Here is an 18909-nt window from a genome sequence, read left to right as displayed (position 1 = left end):
GGGAGTTTTACTCACCACAGCCCGCGGTCCCTCTTTATTTAGAGTATGACTTGAGTGAGAGAGACTGAGTGATCTGTTTGAAGCGCGGTGGTCATGTTGATGGCCATGGGGCTAGCATGCTTGGGGACCATGCTAAAACAGCTAGGAGATTTGACGACAATTTAGGGCAGGAGAGGCAAGGTGATCGCGGGGAGTGGTGATTGGGTGGACCACCACCCCCAAAACACACATGAATAACTATGTGAGTAAAAATATCAATGTGTTGGGCACCACCAGTAATTCATGAAGTGTGCCATGTATGTGGGCAATCGATGTGTGTGTCCTGAGCTTTTTGCAGATTATTTACCCATCTATGGGCGTGAGACTCCAGCGGAGCTAGAGAGGGGAGGTCTTACTTACTTACTAAGTTACGCTTACAAAGAGAGAGACACATCTCCCAAGCTTAGAGGACACAACTACAATCATCGTCGAATTTAACACGTTTAGAGTCAGTATATTATTATTCTCTATCTATCCTCACATTATATACATTATCCTCCATTGTATAAAACAATTTGTGTTGTTGTGATTGATTGATTTTGAATCAAAAGAGAGAGAGAGAGAGAGCTCAGCTGAGAAGAGAGAGTTGTGACAGTCCATACGCAGGCGCCCCACCATTCAAGGCGAACAGACACCATCCCCCCCTTATCCTCCCTCCCCTTTGCCACCACCGGAGACCCTCCACCATCTCCTTCCCTCGTTCACACTCATTCACTCACACAACCATACTTTCATACAGTAATTCATACATAGTCAGTCATTCAGTCAATCTACCAGTTATCCAGCGCATCATTCTACATTACATCGCTCTGCATCATTTCATTTCATCTCATCACACACATCTCCATCATCTTCAATTCAACCATTCATCAATCCATCCATAACAATTACACTGTTGTTGTGTAGTATTACTTACATTGTTTGTTTGATTGTGTGTGTATGTGTTGTTTGTGTGTGTTCGAGAATAACAAAACACAAGAAAAGGAGGCCTCACGCACATAAAGGCCTAATCCCACCATCCATTGGCACAATTCCAGTCGATCCCACCAACTAAGATCTCCCTCTTCACAGTACAACAACATTTTTTTTCATCTCCTAGATTTAATCAATTAATCAATTAATCAATATTAATATATTACCATATATATATATATATAATTATATTTAGAATACCCGCAACTAGTCATTCAGTCACAGACAGTCAATAATCGTCAGTCAGTCAATCAATCTTACCTTAGTTCAATACTACTTCTATTACTATTACTACCAACATACATACATACATTACCACCTCATTCTTGTCGACGAGAATGATGGACAGCAATTGTGATACTGCCACTACAACATCTGCAATAACCTATTAAGTAAGCAAGCAAGCTAGCTAGCACCTGTTGGCTTAGTATTGAAAACAAAAAAATAGAAATAGAAAGAAGAACCGCCAAAGAAGATAGAATAAGTTAACAAAGGTCATTACACAACACAACTCAACGCAACTTCACTTCACCTCTTCGCTTCACTCCTACATTACCCTTCATTCATTCAAATCACACACATTCCTAATTCAAACAATCCGCCAAACCATCAAATTGTCAATTCGAACAAACTTCTACACTTCAAAAACTAGCATAGACTACACAAGACTACGTCTACATTCATTCATTCTATATATATATATATATTATTATTAATTATTATTATTAATTATTATTATTATCATATAATTATTATCAAAGATACGGCGTCTATTACTCTTCCTCATTAATCAATCAATTAAACAATATATATTTCCACACCAACTTATCTACCATAAACAAGGCCACCAGGGCCATCTCCATGAACAACGAAATATATACATATAATAGTTTGCCTATCTTATGGATTCAGATCGGTTCCACCACACGCCTGTCAGGTGGAAAGTGTCCTCTAAATCCACTGCATCATCACCTTCGTCCTCCTCCGCCAACTCCAACGCCAATAAATCAGCGCCATCACAATCCACCGCATCATCCTCCTCAAAGTCACCGGCATCACCACCATCATCTGCGCCATCCCCCGTCTCATCCTCCTCATCCTCCTCATCCTCCTCCTCCCCCATCGGTGGCCTGATATCCAATCAAACACCACCGCAGCTGCCCGGCCTGGCCACTCACCTCCACCATCCCTACAGACCATTCAACAATCCATTTCCGATGCCGAGAACGACCACCATCACCAACCCACCTTTTCTTGAATCCAGGCTGCATCCGCAGCAGCCTGGAGCGTCCAGCAAACGACACTTCCAACCATTTTACCTCCTGTCACCCGATGAACAGGATAATTTATCCGACTCAGAGCCCGAGACCAGTCCACCACCTACGACCACGACAACAACCACAACCACAACCACATCATCCGCCTCACAATACCTCCACCACCAGTCTCATTATCACCAACCACTTTCCCCATTATCTCCGCCTCCTCCTCCTTCTCCACAACATCTGCAGCGTCCTCCTCATAATCCCCAGCGTCCTCCTTCATCACCAGCGAAAACTTCAACCACCAGCACCTCACCTTCCTCTGCCACCGGTAGCTCTATGTTTGTAGCCGCTTCGGCACCACCCACCAGCTCTAGTGGTGGAGACGGTTACAATTGGCGCAAGTACGGCCAGAAGAATATCAAGGGCCATCAGTTGACCAGGAACTACTACAAGTGCACCTATCCAGGTTGTCGGGCCAAGAAGCAAGAAGAGAAGAACTCCACAGATAACAAGTGCAGCATCCAGTACAAGGGGAGACATGTCCACGCACTCCCAGTTGCAAAGGGTGAGAATACAAAGGTATGTCCATCATCAATCAACCAATCAATCAATCAACCAAAGAATCAATCACTAATTCATTCCATTCCATTCTCCGCCAAACCTACAGAGGTTAGAAGATATTGAGCCGGGAAAGTCCAATATCAATGCCCTGATCAATAAGGACGACGAGACCGACAACTACCTGTCGTTGGAGGAGTTCACCGACTCGGAACTATCCAAACAAGACAAGAGTAATAGTGCGCCAGACATCTCGGCGTATTATGATGACGAATATGACGACGCCAATGCGCACACGGTTGTCATCGAGGCCGACTCGATGGACAAACTGCTGAGCGATGGTTACCAGTGGAAGAAGTATGGCCAGAAGTACGTGCGTGGCAGTGTCTACCCCAAGAGCTACTATAAGTGCACGACGAGTGGCTGCCAGGTCAAGAAGTATATCATCCAAGTGGAGGAGTCCAAGTACTTAAGTACGTACATTGGCCTCCACAGTCACGATCCACAACAGGCCACAGGTAGTAGTATTGGCGTCAATTTTAGCAATCGGTAACAACGATGTGCTGCCTCCCTTCTCCTCGTCGTCCATGTTTATGTCCATGGTTATGTCCAAAGCCGGATGCAGCATATAATTATAAATATAGATATATATACACCAGGTACTCTCGATCGTAGCCTCTTACACCCCTTATCATCTATCCCTTTCTCTTCCTCTTCCCCATCGTTCACTCAATCATTCAATCAAACAAACATACTCACATACATATACATATATAAATACATATATTGGAATGATCCTCGGTCGATCTTTACATGTCCATGTTGTTGTTGGATGCCTCCAGTCGTATGATGGATGCACGGAACTTGCGACTCTTCTGCTTCTTCTTGACCTCCTTCTTGAGCATTTCCATTCGATCGGTGTTTGGATGGAGGATACCTTTGGTCCAACCTTGATTGTTGTGTGCACCTGTCAGTACAGACTTGACTACATCCACTGATGACTTTAGATTCATGAACCATATCTCATCGGTTGGGTCCATTCTTGTTGTATACAGTGATATATATTGTATGTTTGATAGTAAGTTATCTGGTCTCGCCTTTAACAACACATATGCCATGATTGGTAAGAAGTCATCTGGTCCACCAGACTCTCCAAGTGGTTTGGTGTAGTCTATTCATTCATTCATTCTTTGTTAGTATCAATCCATCAATCCATCAATCCATTGGCACTCACTTAATATAATGTTCCAAGTGTCAATGATACACTTCATCTTGTCATGCGGAGACTTGTATAGATTGATCTTCCTGATCTCTGTATGTTTTGCGTGGCGAATGAGTGAGCAAATGATTGATTGATGAGATTATGTTTGAGTCTGTGACATCGCATACCTTGTTGGGCAAGCTCCCATGGTGCTTGGTTGGCGAACTTCTCGGCAATGTACAGTCCCTTGTAATCAATGACTGATGATCTTGTTTGGATGAGCTTGGTGAACTTGGCATCCTCTTTGGAAACACTGAATGAGCTGTGAGGAGATTGTGTAAGTGAATGAATGAGGTACATGATCATCTCCAACTGATCAAACTTACTAATTATAAATATGTGTCATCAGGTTCCTCTCCAAGGTCCTGAGTGCAATGTCGAGGTCCTCCTCGTCGGAACCTTTCCACCACTCACTCTTGGCAATGACATCTTTGGAACGCTTGACAAAGGTGGAGATCATGGTGGACTTGAGACTACAGGTATCGCATATCTTGGACAGGTTGTCATCGATGTTTGGATTGCACGAGCAGTTGCCAGTGTCGATGGAGAATCGTGACATGAACTCACAGACAAACTCTGTCTGCATGCGATCGTACGTCTTCTCGCGGAACATTCTGAACTTTTGATTGGTGAGGAACTCCATGTGTATGTTCTTTTGTGAGATTATTTGTGAAGTGTGTCGTTGTAACTGATCCAGATAGAGTACCTTGAGTTGCTTCTCCATATTACGTTTCTTCTCACGTGTGTGATAGTCATCAAACATCGAGTCGATCAACAACTCATAGTCGTTGGCCCTATAAGCCTCGGGCAAGGCCCACATGCTCCTGATTGTCTCTTCTATCTGTGCCTCCAATATGTTGAGTTCCAGGCATCTACTTCTCTGTTTATGTGGGGGAGAGGAAGGATTAGTATATGATCATTCGATTGATCGATTGATTGTCAACAACATACTCCACATTGTAGTAAGAGGATCTCGCAGATGTTGGTTGATGAGGAGTAGCCACAGATGTAGTTGAGGACACTGAGTGCAAGGGCCAGGTTCTCTTTGGCAAGCTTGACAGGTTGGCTCAGCATCATGATGCTGTGACGTGGGTTGGTGGGGTCTTGTGATGGGTCCTTCTTCTTGGGCAACACATTGATCACGAGGAACTTCATTCCATCCTGCAAATGTGATGCCTTTTGAACGTCCTTGATCATGTCCACAAGCTCCAATTGTAACGCCGATGTTTCTGTCTCATCCGATGTCTGAGGTCGATTGTGAAAGACAAGCTCCATGATCATGAACAAGTCTGTGGATGACACTAACAGGTTCTGGCCAAGTTCCAACTCGTAGACTGGTCGATGGTAGTAGAGCTCGGGCTCATCTACCTGAGTCAACTCGGAAAAGTACTCATCCATGCGTGCACGCAAGTTGAGCGACTCATCCAACCAGGCTGGAACTTCGGCCGGGTTGGCAAGGAAGCTAAGTGCCAACTTAGCAATCTGAATGAGATTGTGTCGTGTCTTGTGGCTGATGTTCAAGCCTGTCAACACGCCATAGTGATCGGGTCTGATCAGCGCTGGGATGAAGTAGTGCTCAAACACGAGATGTACAAGTAGCTCGCGCTCCACGCGCGAGTCCTTGATGCGAGAGAATGCTGTATCGACATGGTCGGCTGGGCGCACTGATCGAAGATGTGCGCGGTACAGGTTCTGTAGCACCTTGCACACCCAGCGCAGGCCATAGGGCAGGCCAGTGGCGAGAGCCAGGACACGATGAATGAACTCGCCACTGAACTGTTGGAGCAGCGCATGTTGGTCCACATCGGGCTCCTGGTCGAGGCCAATCTCAGCCAGCATGGCCTTCTTCTGTGGATCGTTCTCCAAGTTCATGTTGTGATCCTGTACGATTGCCGCCACCAACTCCTTCAGCACCGAGATGGCGTAAGGCTTGCCAAATGTGTAGTTGAGGTATGTTGACAGCAATGTGTATGCGAATGGCTCTTGTGCGCCGAATCGTGCCTTGTCCGGGAAGGCCGCAAACTCATGTTCGGCAATGCGCTTGATCAGCAAGAGTAGTAATCGCTCATCACTCGCGGTGAAGCAGTTTCCAAACAAACTGAATACGATTGCCTGTGAGAGGTCTGTGTGAGTAGACTTGATGGCGCGGTCCGAGTCATCTCGGAGGTATCCAGCGCGACTAAGTGTGTCACAGAGGATTGCTGGCTCATTGCGCATCAACACAATGATTCGCTCCAGTGACACTTTGAGATGTTTTGTCAACTCAGTGACAGCCGATGCATCGGCTGGTGGTTCGTCATCTGGGAACTGAGACAAGAAGTTGAGGTCGGACACCTGTATCCTGTTGCTCACTATATGTGCGATTGCCTTGTCCAGGTAGCGCACCTCCCATAGCAACTGATAGAACTCCTCTGACTTTTGATACGTGACCTTGTTGATCTCACTCAACACCTTTCGATCTGCTGAATTCGTCAGCTCCTCTGCCTTTAACATTGATTGCAAGATTGCCAACTTCTCGCCTTGTCCACGTGATTGTGTTTGTGAATGTGATTGTGATTGTACATTGTTCGAGCCAACTCCATCATCTATGACTGTGGATGGAGCGGGAGCCGGACGATTAGAGAGTGAGTTTGAACGCGCGTGTCCAATGCGTGCGTCTGATGTCTTGCGGATGGGGATGTGCTTGGCCATTTTGAGTCGCTGACTTATCTTGAGATTGGCAGTGTGTACCATTGAGGGTGGAAGTGATGTTGACATTGGCGCGAATGCCTTATGTTGTGGTGGTGGCGTAGTCCTAAGAAAAGGCTTCATTGCCTGTGTGATTGACAATCCATTCTCGGACATTGCTGCATTATTCTTCATGTACTCATCTGTCAATGATGATGATGGCATTGATGTGGTTGTAGTGATTGTTGGAGATTTTGTGGTTACTGACTTGATTATGATGGGAGGTGATCGATCTAGCTTGGCGGCAACTAGTTGCGGGGACATCTTTGATTGATTGGGTTGAGGTGATGAACTCAGGATTGACTGTGATCGAGGTGATGAGCTCAATGTTGGACTTGACGAGCCTTGGCCTTGAGGTAGGTGGATATCCATCTTCTTGGCCTCACTCAACTTCCTTGGAGTGGTAGTGGTAGTTGTTGGCAAACTACCGACCTCACTGGCATTATGTTGTTGTTTAAGCATCATTGCAATTTGTTGACCTCGCTTTGCTATTGATATATATCCATCAGCATCACCATTCTCTGTTGATGTTGTAGTAGTAGTCGTTGTTGATGTTGTTGTTGTTGTTGATGATGTTGAGTCGGAGACTGATTGAGTCCCATTCACATTGCCATTACTATTGAGTAGACGAGAGAATGAGAACGCCGATGGGGGTGAGATGGACCTTGGAGATTCCTTAGTTTCCAGTGTTTCAACAATTTGTGTCGGTATGGGCATGTGAGTCGTCGTCTTTGCAGTAGACGAGGTAGTACTAGTTGGTGCAGTAACAGTAGTAGTACTGATCGTAGTAACATTTGTCGGTGAATGTGCCAATGGTGATGTTGAAGGAGGAGTGTTGTTGTAGTCCCCATCTTGTAATCTCTTCTCCAATGCATTGATCTCAAAGTCCACAAGAGTCAATCTTATCTCAATCTGATGTATATTCTGTTTGATATCATCTGGATGTCCTGAACCACGACCTTGTAATCTCTTTGCATTGTTCAATATCTCCTTTGTCTTTTGATAATTCTCAATAGTAGACTCTATAACATCTTTGTTTGGTGATGGTGTTGCACCCTTTAATCTATTAAGTCTCTTATCAACCAATGTCAATACATTTAGTATAATACTATCATCCATAGTAACCCTATATCTCTCTCTTTATGTATATATATGTAGTTGAACGAATTAATGAATGAAGAGTAGATGTGAACTCAATTGTACTTTAGTTCGTGTCGACCACGAGTCGAGTTTATGACAAACAAGAGGTCATTGTGGGGGTCAACAAAAGGTGGGAGATCAGCAAAGTATTCACATTTTGATCATTTTTGGAACAAGGCACTCATTCGTTCAGAGAAACAATCAATCAAACAAAAGGTTGCTGGGTCTGAACTTGTAAAACATTTGTATGGTTAACATATCCCATTCATTGATGTATTACTGGATATGTACCAAAAGTCAAACACACAAGTTGAAGTTGCACAATGCCCTTGAAGAATCATAATAGCCACATCAAGATTCCTCCCAAGAAGCGGGATCATTAACAGACGTCGATGGGATCAAAGAATGTGCTCAAGGACGAAGGGTCCTGGTAACAGCCCATGCGGAGATAGGAGAGAGAGGCATGGGTCTTTGTTTAGAACATAATTGCAAACAGAGTGACGAGGAGGAGAGAGATGGATGGCAAGAGGTAAGATCCACTGCTGGCTTTGGCAGATTCTCCACCGAATGTTGGATCCCAGTAGACCAAGTTGGGTCTGATTGCATCGAATGATTGGACGAGCATTTGGGTGTTGAGCGAAGCAAATGCATTGAATCCAATGTTGATCGAGTAGTTGTTGAATGCCTTTGATGGCTTGGCAGTGATGTCGGTGACCTGAGTGTGCACCTTGGCAGTGATTGTGCCGTTGATCAGGACATTGTCGACCCAGGTGAGCGAGGCATCAATCTCGCCACCGCTGCTCCTCAAAGAGGTGGAACCATCGATGTTCAAGTCGGCTTGAGCCTGGAGAGTGGCCACGTAGGACACGAGGGCCAGACGAGAAGTTGGCTGTCTGGATGCACCGGTTGAGGCACAGGAGTATGGCAAGGAGGCGGCAGTGCAGCCAGCCGAGGCCTTGTTGACATCCTCGTCGTAGTAACCATTGATAAGGATGTCGATCTTGGATTGCTCAGCAGTGAGTGGCACGTTGTTAAAGATCACTGGGGCGCCTGGGATGGCAAAGTGGAATGTGATGAGGCCACGGGGCGAGATGGCCTCGGCGAATGTAACGTCGAAGGGGAACTTCTCGCCGTTGGCCTGGGTGCTCAGTGGCTCAGAAGCAGAGGTGTTGATCTTCCAGTTGGGGTTGTTTGTGTCGACCAACTTGTCCAGACGAACCCAGCCAACCAATGAGTCGGATCCATTCTGGAATCCATCCTGTCCATTGGTCTCGACGTACTCGACGAGAAGCGAGGGCATGTAGACGGCATCGAAGCTTGTGGCGTTAAAGTTGATAACACCACCTCCAATGCTAGCGGCCAAATGGTTGTAGGACAGAGAGTACTGGCAAGTGTTCTGTCCACTAAATGTGAAGATGTTGGAGTCGGCAATTGCATTGAGGCTTGTGTTGGTAAGTGACTAACGAATGTATGGAGTGAGCAGATAAGTAAGTAGGTAAGTAGGTGTGGAGTGATGGCTTGTTTGTAAGTGATGGTGTGTATGGATCGTGATTGGAGATGGTATGGTAAGTGTGTTGTGTGGAAGGGTGACAGGTACTTACGCCATACACTGCAGTTCCAGTGGCAATGAAGGAGTTGATACCTTCTACCGTCTCGTATGTACGGATTGTATCGTTTCCAACTTCAACAACAACTATTCCAGCTATGTAATGTGTGATTGATTGTTTGAATATGTGTTAGTGTGACTGTGAATGTGATTGGATGTCACCAAATTGTCGGATTTGGGCCAAGGCATAGGCCTCAGCTCTCAATCTAACTTTGAACATACAAGCATCTGGAAAAGCCGAAGTTGCGGCAACCATCATTAAGACAGCTGTTATAAATAATGTTATTTTGTACATGTTGTTTGTATTGTTATAATAAATAAAAGAGGTAGGTTTGATAGTATGATAGAATGAATGAATGAATGAATGGTGGATGGAGTGATGGGAATGATTGATGAGAAGGAGGATCAATCAAAGGGTTGTTTGTTTGCAACTATTCGAATTGAGTTGATGGATGGAATACCTCCCCATGTTAGTCATAAAGGGTGGTGGATATCATTGATGGGGTTGGGGACAACCTTGTCTAGCCAGCTAGGCTAGTTAGATAGTATGGAGACAGTGTTCGGAGCTGAGGCGGGGTAACCTTTTCATAAAGGTGTACGAATGGACTCTCTGTCCACTTTATAATAATTGAACTGGTTTGTTTGTTGGTGTTTTGATGGTTTGTTGGGTGGGTGTGAGGCCTCATCTATTGATCTTAAGGGGCACATTGGACTAGTTAGTCAGTTAAACCATCACCTTCAACGAATCGATCAAATCACTGAAGGGCATGGTTTGTCATTGGAGTAAGATTGAAGAACTATTCAACAACTATGATAAGATCTAGAAATATACAATTAGTATTTGTTTGATCTCTCAAAATGATCATTTTTTAAAGAAACTGGAAGACTAAGATTAAATGCCAGAAGATATAATATAATCATCGTCAACTCACTCGCAAGGACAAAGAAGAAAAATTATTATCAATGAGAAGAAGGTGTAAACGTCAATTAATAATGAACTTCGAAGCAAAGTCAATACAGAAGACTATTGAGATCGACGCTCATCAAATTGTGAAGATTTATTGACAGAGGTGTGTTGATGGAAAATTCGAAAACGAGTCGTGTGGGTGTATGTTTGGATGTCTGTCAATCAATCAAACTGTGGGAGTGACCTTGCATTCTGACTTCATTTGATTGACTGGGAGTGGTGATTGATGTCCTGTCCATCTAATGATTGACCACGACGAACCTTGAGACTCCCATCTCACTTCAACAACCTATTTAACAAGCTCACTTGTTCATTTACTATTATAACATACCAACAATCAAACAAATAAATAATCACTTCTTAATCCTTACAGTAAGTAATAATTATCATGACATTATCCTATAATATCTTATTAACATTCAATCAATCATTCTCCTTCTTTCTCTCTTCTCTCATTCAGTTTCTAAAATGACCAAGCTATCTACTCATTCCACAAAGCTGTCAACACTTAGAGCCACACTTACTCCTTACAACAGAAGGACCAACAACAGAGAACCTCATACTTTTAGGTTTACTCCTCTGTCCTCAGTGCCATCACTTCCAGCTCTTGTTATTGACGATAATGACTGTGAGATTATTGATAAGCCTTTTGTACCAATAATCCAATCAGATTCATCCTCTACTCCCGTCTCGATTCCAGTCAATGTCGTAGAACACACCTCAACTCCACAATCCTTGGTTGTAGCTAATCCTCCTGTTGTCCAACCCTCTGGGCTACCTCTCCCAATTCCACTTCCAAGTCCTGTTGCCCCATCGGACACAACAACAACAATCAAGACCAACACCTCCCAAGCCCAACCCTCCTCCTCTTCCCCAAAGACACGACAGCCCAACCCTTCACCAATCAACAATGCCGGTACATATGTTCCCGATATCTACTACTACACTCAGAAGGCATTGGATGACTTTAGCAACAACACATACTCTACCAATGTATCATCACTTACATTGTTACCAAAGTTGCCATCATCGCCATCATCAACTACTACCACCACTACCACCACAACAACAGTAGGTGGCATGTCTGGTAAGCCATGTATGAGTACCAAGACCACGACTTCAGTGCAGAATGTGTCTCCAACCACATCAATGTCTACCAAGGTTGTCGTCCAATCCGTCTACAATCCATCCACTCAAACATATGTTCCAGTGAGACAAATGACCATCAAGACCCTGCATCCACTTCCAAAGGCCTCTGTCCCATCATCACCAGCATCATCATCCACATCCACAACTCCATCCACACCATCTACACCAATCAAAGCATAATTCATTGCTTTGACTTTGTTCCTTATTTGTAATTCTCTGCAGATTGTCGACCGATCGAATAAACTGTTTAACTTATAATATGACTAAATATTTTGAAAAGCAGAAAAGAAGATGTGTGTTCAGTTCGGTCTCATCATGAAAAAAGTGGTTCGACTTGTTTGAATTGTTTGGTGTGATCGTGTGTCTCCCTTTCAGAAGAACGTGCCATATCTTGAACCAAACCACTCAAGTCATCCTGAGTTAACTTGTGGTTCGCAACTGGTATCACAAATGTTTCAATAGATAATAAATAAACGAGCAATATATTTGTATCTTTACTTCATATATTTATTATCTGTTCAACATTTGTAAAACAAATGTACAGATGTTCACAGAATAATCGAAACTCAGGATGGCTTGAGTAGTTTGAACAACCCATAAGTGTTTGGACTGATTTGGTTTATGGGTCTGTTTTGAACAAAGTTTGAAAAATGGCGCCAAATTCTAGTATATGAATGAATGTGTGTGTCTTAGTTCATTCATTCATTCTTGTCTTGTTATAACTACATCATCATCATACTTATACATTGACACAACCAACACGGTCACTCATTCATCATGATGTTGGGACAAAAGAGACAGTTGGATATTGGCATTGATACGGATGGCATTAACCAAGAGCAGTTGAGTATGTTTGATTGATTGGAACAGTTCCAACACATGGTATCAATCAATCACTAATCAATCAATCACTCACAGTCAAGAAGTACAAGACAGATGGCAATAGCAAGAGTAGCAGTTTAATCAAGAAGTTGGCAACCAAACCAGTTGTACCATTCACAATTGATAGTGAGACTATATCGATAACATCATTCAATGGCAAGAGAGTTTATACAAAGTTCAATAAGAGACATGATGATGGTAGTGCGAATGGTGTAGCTGATGATGATGACTTTGACTACGACCATAACAAACATTATTATGACGAGGACAGTATAAGGAAGAGGATCGAGCTGAATCGCGTGGAGGGCAAGCTACTCAAACAATCAATTGAAGATCTCAAGAATGAGATCGATGACCTCGAGACCAAGCGATTGATCGAGCTCCAGCATCAGCAACAACTGGAACTCAAACAACAGCAACAGAGTACCACTGCAGCTGTCGCCACATCTGGTACACAACAGCGCATTGACAACAGACTATGGGTGGACAAGTACGCGCCCACCTCCTTCCACGAGTTGCTCTCCGATGATGTAAGCAAGCCTACTCGATCGAATTACACGTCCACTGACTCACAACTAAACATCTCCCGCGCATCACTCAAAGAAAATGAACAAGGACATACTGACATGGCTGAAACTTTGGGATCATAGCGTGTTTGGAAAGCCATTACCAACAAAGTTGATGGCCGAGAAGAAGGCTGCCAACAATAGTAACACTCACTTCTTTCAACAGAAGTCAAGGTTTGGCTCGTCGAATATGTCTGGCGGATCGGCTGCCACCTCTAATCAGGGTGGCGCGCCCGGACTCGACGGCAACAACCTTCCACAACACAAGATCATACTTCTTACAGGTGGACCTGGCCTGGGCAAGACCACACTCGCTCATATCTTGGCCAAACAAGCTGGCTACAACCCAGTTGAGATCAACGCAAGGTAAGATGATAGCCAATGCCAATGTTGGGTCCACTCATTCGTTAACTCAATCAATCAATCACTTCCAGTGACGACCGTTCAGGAGACAAGTTCGAGACCAAGTTCTTGTCGGCGCTCGAGATGAAGTCTGTGTTCATGGACAAGAGGCCAAACTGTTTGATCATCGATGAGATTGATGGTATATCTGGCAGGGACAATGTATGATCGGATTCATGGAATCATTCCAATCAATCACTAACTCACCCCATAATGACAGGGTCCAATCGAACTAATATTGCGATTGTTGGCCAACAGCAAGAAGTCTGGTGCTGCAGCAGCCGCCAAGAAGGCAGGCAAAGATGAAGACGAGGATGACGGCGGAGATAATGGCGACGACGAGGAGAACTCGCTAGACAAGTCCAAGTCCAAGTCCACAAAGAAGAGCGGCAGCAGCAAGTCGGGCTCATCGTCCCGCATTAACAGACCAATCATATGTATCTGTAACGATCAGTTCGTGCCATCGTTGAGGAAGCTTAGACAGGAGGCACTGCTGTTCGCCTTTGCCAAGCCCAAGTCCACAAGACTGATGTCGCGTCTCAAGGAGATCTGCCAGAAGGAGGAGTTGAAGGCCGATGACTCGGCACTGCACCAGCTGGTCAACATGACCGGCCACGATATCCGTTCATGTTTGAACTCACTGCAGTTCATCAAGACCAGGACCGCCGTTCTCAACTCCACCGTACTCAAAGAGAAGAGCATGGACAATGTGATTGGCCAGAAAGACATGGAGCGCGGTCTGTTTGATCTTTGGAAGGGAGTGTTCCAAGGTGTCAGTCAATCATCCACCACAAACAATCAGATAGGTATGTCCTCGTTGGAGGATCCTTGATCGCGATCAAGTCCCAATCACTAACACTCCTGCCACTACAGAATCACACAACTTCCAGAGTCTGGAGAATGAGATCACATCATGTACCCAGTTTGACAAGTTGCTGGAAGGTCTCTACGAGAACTACCCGGCCAACATGACGAATGACTACACCATGGATCGAGTAAGTATAGTGTGTTGCTCCCTAAGCATGTCCATGATGGTCATCTCTAACCTCCTCCGCCAAGACTGTTGAGTGTCTCGATTGGTTCATTTACTCGGACTCCACCAATGATGACAGGTACAAGTCATTGGCCCCACTGGCCATTCATAAGAAGTGCTCCAACGTGGCACCAAAGTTGACATATCCTCACAGCGACTACGATTGCTACGTCCAGCAGAAGAACACCGCCAACACAATCGATTCATTTCTGTTGTCTGAGATGGTGTCGCCACACATCTATCACTCACTTCACCGATCGGCCTTTGTCCGTGACTTTATCTCACACTTTATCGATATCATCTCCATTCCAATCAGGACCGTCAATCCACATCTCTACAATCAGAAGGAGAAGTCATCATTGAACAACCTGATTCGCATCATGAAGTATTACAACATCAGCTACACACTCGAGACCTCATCCACCGACTCTACCCTGCAATATGTACTTAACCCGTAAGTCAATGATCAAGAAGGGATGATTCCAACTCACTCACTCACTCACTCAATCGATCAATCCATAGACCAATCGACACTGTTATCCAGATGGTCAAGCCTGATCCAACAGCATCAACGAAGCGAACAGCTGTATCCAAACATGTCCAGTTGACAAATGCACAGAAGCAGATAATATCACTGGCAGTTGTACAATATAGAGAGAAGAATGATGAGACTTTGATGGCTGCTCCAGCTCCAGCCACACCTGCAAAGACAAGTGCCCCTGCTCAGTCAGCCAAGTCACTGGCCACACCAAACAAGAAGGATGAGTCGTCCAATCAATCACCATTCAAAGTTCCAACACCGCCAAGTACGCCCAAGCCTGTCGCCACTGCGCCAGTGCTGTTGGACTTCTTTGGAAGACCGATACAACTATGTATGTGTTGCAGACCGCTCCACATCTATGTCCAAGGCTAACTAACATCCACATTCACCTAGCACCCGAGCAACAGACACAAAAGACAGAGAGGGAAGCGCCAAGGATAAGGTATAGGTATCAAGAAGGATTCACCAATGCAGTCAAGAAGAGTGTTTATATCAAGGACTTCTTATAAATATACGTTCATCCAAGCCATGCATTGACTTGTACAACTTCTTCATGGACAAGAGACACGAACTGGGCATTATCCTTGAGTGTACCAAACAGGACTTGATCATGGGCGAATGCTTGGACGGGGTCTGTAGCCTTAAAGATGTTGTTAAGCATCTCCTTGGTAAGCACGGCGTCAACATAGATGTAGGGCAGCTTGCCCTGATAGCTACGTTGAAGGAGCACGAAGAATAGTGCCACGAGTCTGATTGAGGACCTAGGCGCATCGCCACGTTGGAAACATGCTGTGATCGTTGGCACGACAAATCCCGGTATCTTGGTGTATCCCTCTGAGCTCACTCGTTGATTGGTGTCGGCCAGATAGGGATTGGAGAAACGGTCCAAAGCAATGTCTCTGTATGACTCGAGATTGAGTGGAGTCTTGGCCTTGAGTGTCGGTATCACATCGTTTGTAATGTAGTCGTAGGCCATGGTCTTGATCTGAGGGTCACGCATTCCTTCATGGATGTACGTGTAGCCTTTGAGCGTGCCGCCCCAAGCTAATATACAGTGACTGGCATTGAGTATGCGCACTTTGGCCTCTTCATAGGGCTTGACGTCTTGGGTAAACTCCACGCCAACCTTTTCCAAGGCCGGTCTGCCAATGATGAAGTTGTCCTCAATCACCCATTGCGTGAACTTCTCGCACATCACTGGCGCACGGTCCTCAAAGTCTTGGTGCAGGGTGGCCACACGCGCCACAAGGTCAGCTGGCGGGCGAGGAGTGATACGATCCACCATTGTATTGGGACATGTCGTATTGGCCTGGAACCACTCCAGCAACATCTTATCCCCAACCATCTCAAGGAATTGTTGGTAGCATGTCTTGAACACAACTCCATTCTTGCGAACATTGTCACAACTTAGTAGAGTGATCCTCGAGTCTGCAGTGCCAGTAATCTTCATGCGCTCCCTTAGTATCTTGGTTATTGAGCCGTAGATTGTCTTGCAGCCACCCTTAAGATCGTGTTGGATGTCGGGATGCGTGGCGACAAGCTGTAGGTTTACGTCATAGTAGTAGCCAGACTCTGTAACGGTGAATGATATGACCTTGGTATCAACATGTGCACCTTGTTGAACTAGATGTTTGCCATCCTGGTCGTAGGGCACTATTATCTTGATTGATTTTATAACATGATGTTGTCTGTCACCTACAGAGTCAACAGTCTCCAATGTATACTTGCAATGTTGTCTTTGTAACACTTCCAATATATCACCAACATCATCTCTAATGTTACCCAATGCTATTGACCATCTACTAATGCCACTATTCTCTTTCTCTTTCTCCTCTTCATCAAGTTTGTTATTCAACTTGTCTAAATAATAAGCTTGATGTGCACGGTGGAACATTCCACTTCCAATGTGCATCCATACTAATTGTTTGTTATTATTATTATCACTCATTCTCACAACACTACCTTTATCTCTTCTCTTAATCTAATCTATTAACTTCAACAACCAATGATCATTGATACCAACACCTTGGGATTCATTCACAATCAAGGTTGATTGGGTGAGTGAACATGAGCACCCCATTTGCACAAGCTTTGAAGGTATCACACAAGTTAATATGATTATTATATGTATGTTTGACAAACAAAGGGGCAGATCATTAATGATTGAAAGTTGTTGAAGTTGAACGAATGTATGAATAATATGACCCAGGTCTGGTCTGTGTCGAATATTGAATAAGCCTGGTTCAGCCAAAACTACATCCACACACATAAATTGTCTCTTGAATTCGCTGAATGATTGTTTTTGAAATTGTTTGGCAAGAACACTTGAGAGTGAAGTGGATGGATGAGGTCACTCAATTTAGTTCTGTTTTGTTGGTTCTCCAACACCTTTTCAGAAATAATACATATATATTTGATTGATTCTATTATTAGTAGCCGCAATATTCTAATCAAACAGACGACACTACTACAAGTATAAAACTGATGAACTCATCTTAATCATCAATGTATAAAGAAAGATATAATATAATATATAATCATTCACTCAATCACTCACTCATACTCAGTCAATCAATCATATATAATATATATATATATAAATAATAATAATAATAAGAAATGAATTCATTAGAGATATTATGTATTGATAAGATATTGTTAAACTCAATACCAGAACAATTGGAAAGCTTTGATGATACTTTGAAGGGGAGAATATTAGAGAGATTATTATGTCCGAATACACCAAAGTTCTCTTATAGAGGTTCATTACCACCTGCACCTTCTCCACGTTGGTTGTCAGCTCTGGTGAACAAATCAACGACTCATCTCGATCTTAGTACTGTGCCAACATTGTTTTGGTCCCAGTTCAACATGACTGGCAACTTCCCCTTTCAATTCCTCGAGCGATGTACCCAACTTACATCACTCAAGATCAATGCACAGAACTTCACCGTTGGACAACTGGTACCATTCCTGCGTGTAATTGGTGCTCGTCTCAAACATCTCGACCTGTCGCGTTGTATCCGTCTCAACGACTCATCACTACATTTCATCAGCTACTACTGTAGACAACTCCAAACACTCAAGCTACAGGACTGCATTGGTATTGGCGGTGCGGTATTCCAGCGCTCGATGGCCACCGCCATGGCCCTGATGCCTACATCCCGCTCATCAGACGGAACGCCCGCGCCACACCCAAACTCATTCGCAATGATGCGCATGTCAAACCTTGTCGAGCTTGACCTCACTGGCTGCAAGAGTATCGCCATCAGAAACATGTGCAACTTTAGCTTTGTATTCCCCTCCCTGCAAGAGTTCTCATTCGCCAAGGCATTCCTGTCGGATGAGGATGGTTCCATGCTCGTGCAGACGCTGCCCGCATCACTGCTCTCGCTCGATCTCTCATTCAACCCCGTTGGCAAGAACACAATCTCTGCACTCGTGCCAGACTCTCGAAAGAATCTTACAACATACCAACTGCGATCACTCAATTTGGACTATTGTCGATGTGTTTCCACGATTGACATTCAAACATTGTTCTCCAAGGTGCAGACCACACTCGAGACTCTGTCAATCACTGGCTGTCTTCAGATTGAGCGACAAAACTTCAACGTCATCTCCAGCACCTCCAGCGGCAGCAGCAAGAGGAGTAACAAACGATTTTCATTCAACTCGTACAAGAGAGATCTTTATGAGAGAATGCCCAATGTTGTTTATTAATTAATTAACTAAACTAAAATATTTTATTTATTTGTATAAATCCACTAAATAATTGATTGGACTAGTTCCAGAATCTCCATT

The 18909-nt window shown here is 44.2% G+C and overlaps 9 protein-coding genes across 9 annotated transcripts; 4 read left to right on the top strand and 5 right to left on the bottom strand.

The window, feature by feature from the left end:
• Positions 1-1906: 1906 nt before the first annotated feature.
• SAMD00019534_043230 (hypothetical protein) lies at positions 1907-2134 on the bottom strand (the record flags this gene model as incomplete). The annotated part of the gene is made up of 1 exon (XM_012900828.1): positions 1907-2134. The coding sequence occupies one exon, from the start codon at positions 2132-2134 to the stop codon at positions 1907-1909; it is 228 nt and encodes a 75-aa protein (XP_012756282.1).
• Positions 2135-2391: 257 nt separating this feature from the next.
• Positions 2392-2556, bottom strand: SAMD00019534_043220 (hypothetical protein; the record flags this gene model as incomplete). Its single annotated transcript, XM_012900827.1, has 1 exon — positions 2392-2556. The coding sequence occupies one exon, from the start codon at positions 2554-2556 to the stop codon at positions 2392-2394; it is 165 nt and encodes a 54-aa protein (XP_012756281.1).
• A 56-nt stretch (positions 2557-2612) lies between these two features.
• On the top strand, positions 2613-3466 carry SAMD00019534_043210 (hypothetical protein; the record flags this gene model as incomplete). The annotated part of the gene is made up of 3 exons (XM_012900826.1): positions 2613-2855; positions 2944-3272; positions 3346-3466. 3 exons carry the CDS (start codon positions 2613-2615, stop codon positions 3464-3466), a joined length of 693 nt encoding a protein of 230 aa, XP_012756280.1.
• Positions 3467-3643: 177 nt separating this feature from the next.
• On the bottom strand, positions 3644-7941 carry SAMD00019534_043200 (hypothetical protein; the record flags this gene model as incomplete). Its single annotated transcript, XM_012900825.1, has 5 exons — positions 3644-4005; positions 4069-4146; positions 4224-4357; positions 4422-4975; positions 5047-7941. 5 exons carry the CDS (start codon positions 7939-7941, stop codon positions 3644-3646), a joined length of 4023 nt encoding a protein of 1340 aa, XP_012756279.1.
• A 496-nt stretch (positions 7942-8437) lies between these two features.
• SAMD00019534_043190 (hypothetical protein) lies at positions 8438-9824 on the bottom strand (the record flags this gene model as incomplete). The annotated part of the gene is made up of 3 exons (XM_012900824.1): positions 8438-9421; positions 9564-9664; positions 9791-9824. 3 exons carry the CDS (start codon positions 9822-9824, stop codon positions 8438-8440), a joined length of 1119 nt encoding a protein of 372 aa, XP_012756278.1.
• A 1179-nt stretch (positions 9825-11003) lies between these two features.
• On the top strand, positions 11004-11864 carry SAMD00019534_043180 (hypothetical protein; the record flags this gene model as incomplete). Its single annotated transcript, XM_012900823.1, has 1 exon — positions 11004-11864. The coding sequence occupies one exon, from the start codon at positions 11004-11006 to the stop codon at positions 11862-11864; it is 861 nt and encodes a 286-aa protein (XP_012756277.1).
• A 600-nt stretch (positions 11865-12464) lies between these two features.
• On the top strand, positions 12465-15617 carry SAMD00019534_043170 (hypothetical protein; the record flags this gene model as incomplete). The annotated part of the gene is made up of 9 exons (XM_012900822.1): positions 12465-12531; positions 12603-13096; positions 13170-13498; positions 13567-13696; positions 13755-14340; positions 14408-14529; positions 14594-15021; positions 15090-15439; positions 15502-15617. The coding sequence occupies 9 exons, from the start codon at positions 12465-12467 to the stop codon at positions 15615-15617; spliced, it is 2622 nt and encodes an 873-aa protein (XP_012756276.1).
• Positions 15618-15625: 8 nt separating this feature from the next.
• SAMD00019534_043160 (hypothetical protein) lies at positions 15626-17020 on the bottom strand (the record flags this gene model as incomplete). Its single annotated transcript, XM_012900821.1, has 1 exon — positions 15626-17020. One exon carries the CDS (start codon positions 17018-17020, stop codon positions 15626-15628), a length of 1395 nt encoding a protein of 464 aa, XP_012756275.1.
• Positions 17021-17727: 707 nt separating this feature from the next.
• On the top strand, positions 17728-18825 carry SAMD00019534_043150 (hypothetical protein; the record flags this gene model as incomplete). The annotated part of the gene is made up of 1 exon (XM_012900820.1): positions 17728-18825. A coding segment is annotated over one exon (1098 nt), but the record flags the coding sequence as incomplete, so codon positions are not given.
• Between the last annotated feature and the right edge of the window lie 84 nt (positions 18826-18909).

Source organism: Acytostelium subglobosum (assembly GCF_000787575.1).
Source record: "Acytostelium subglobosum LB1 DNA, scaffold: scaffold7, whole genome shotgun sequence".
NCBI classification, from domain to species: domain Eukaryota; phylum Evosea; class Eumycetozoa; order Acytosteliales; family Acytosteliaceae; genus Acytostelium; species Acytostelium subglobosum.
Note: the sequence above shows the minus strand (reverse complement) of the source record. Positions and strands in the feature narration are given on the sequence as shown.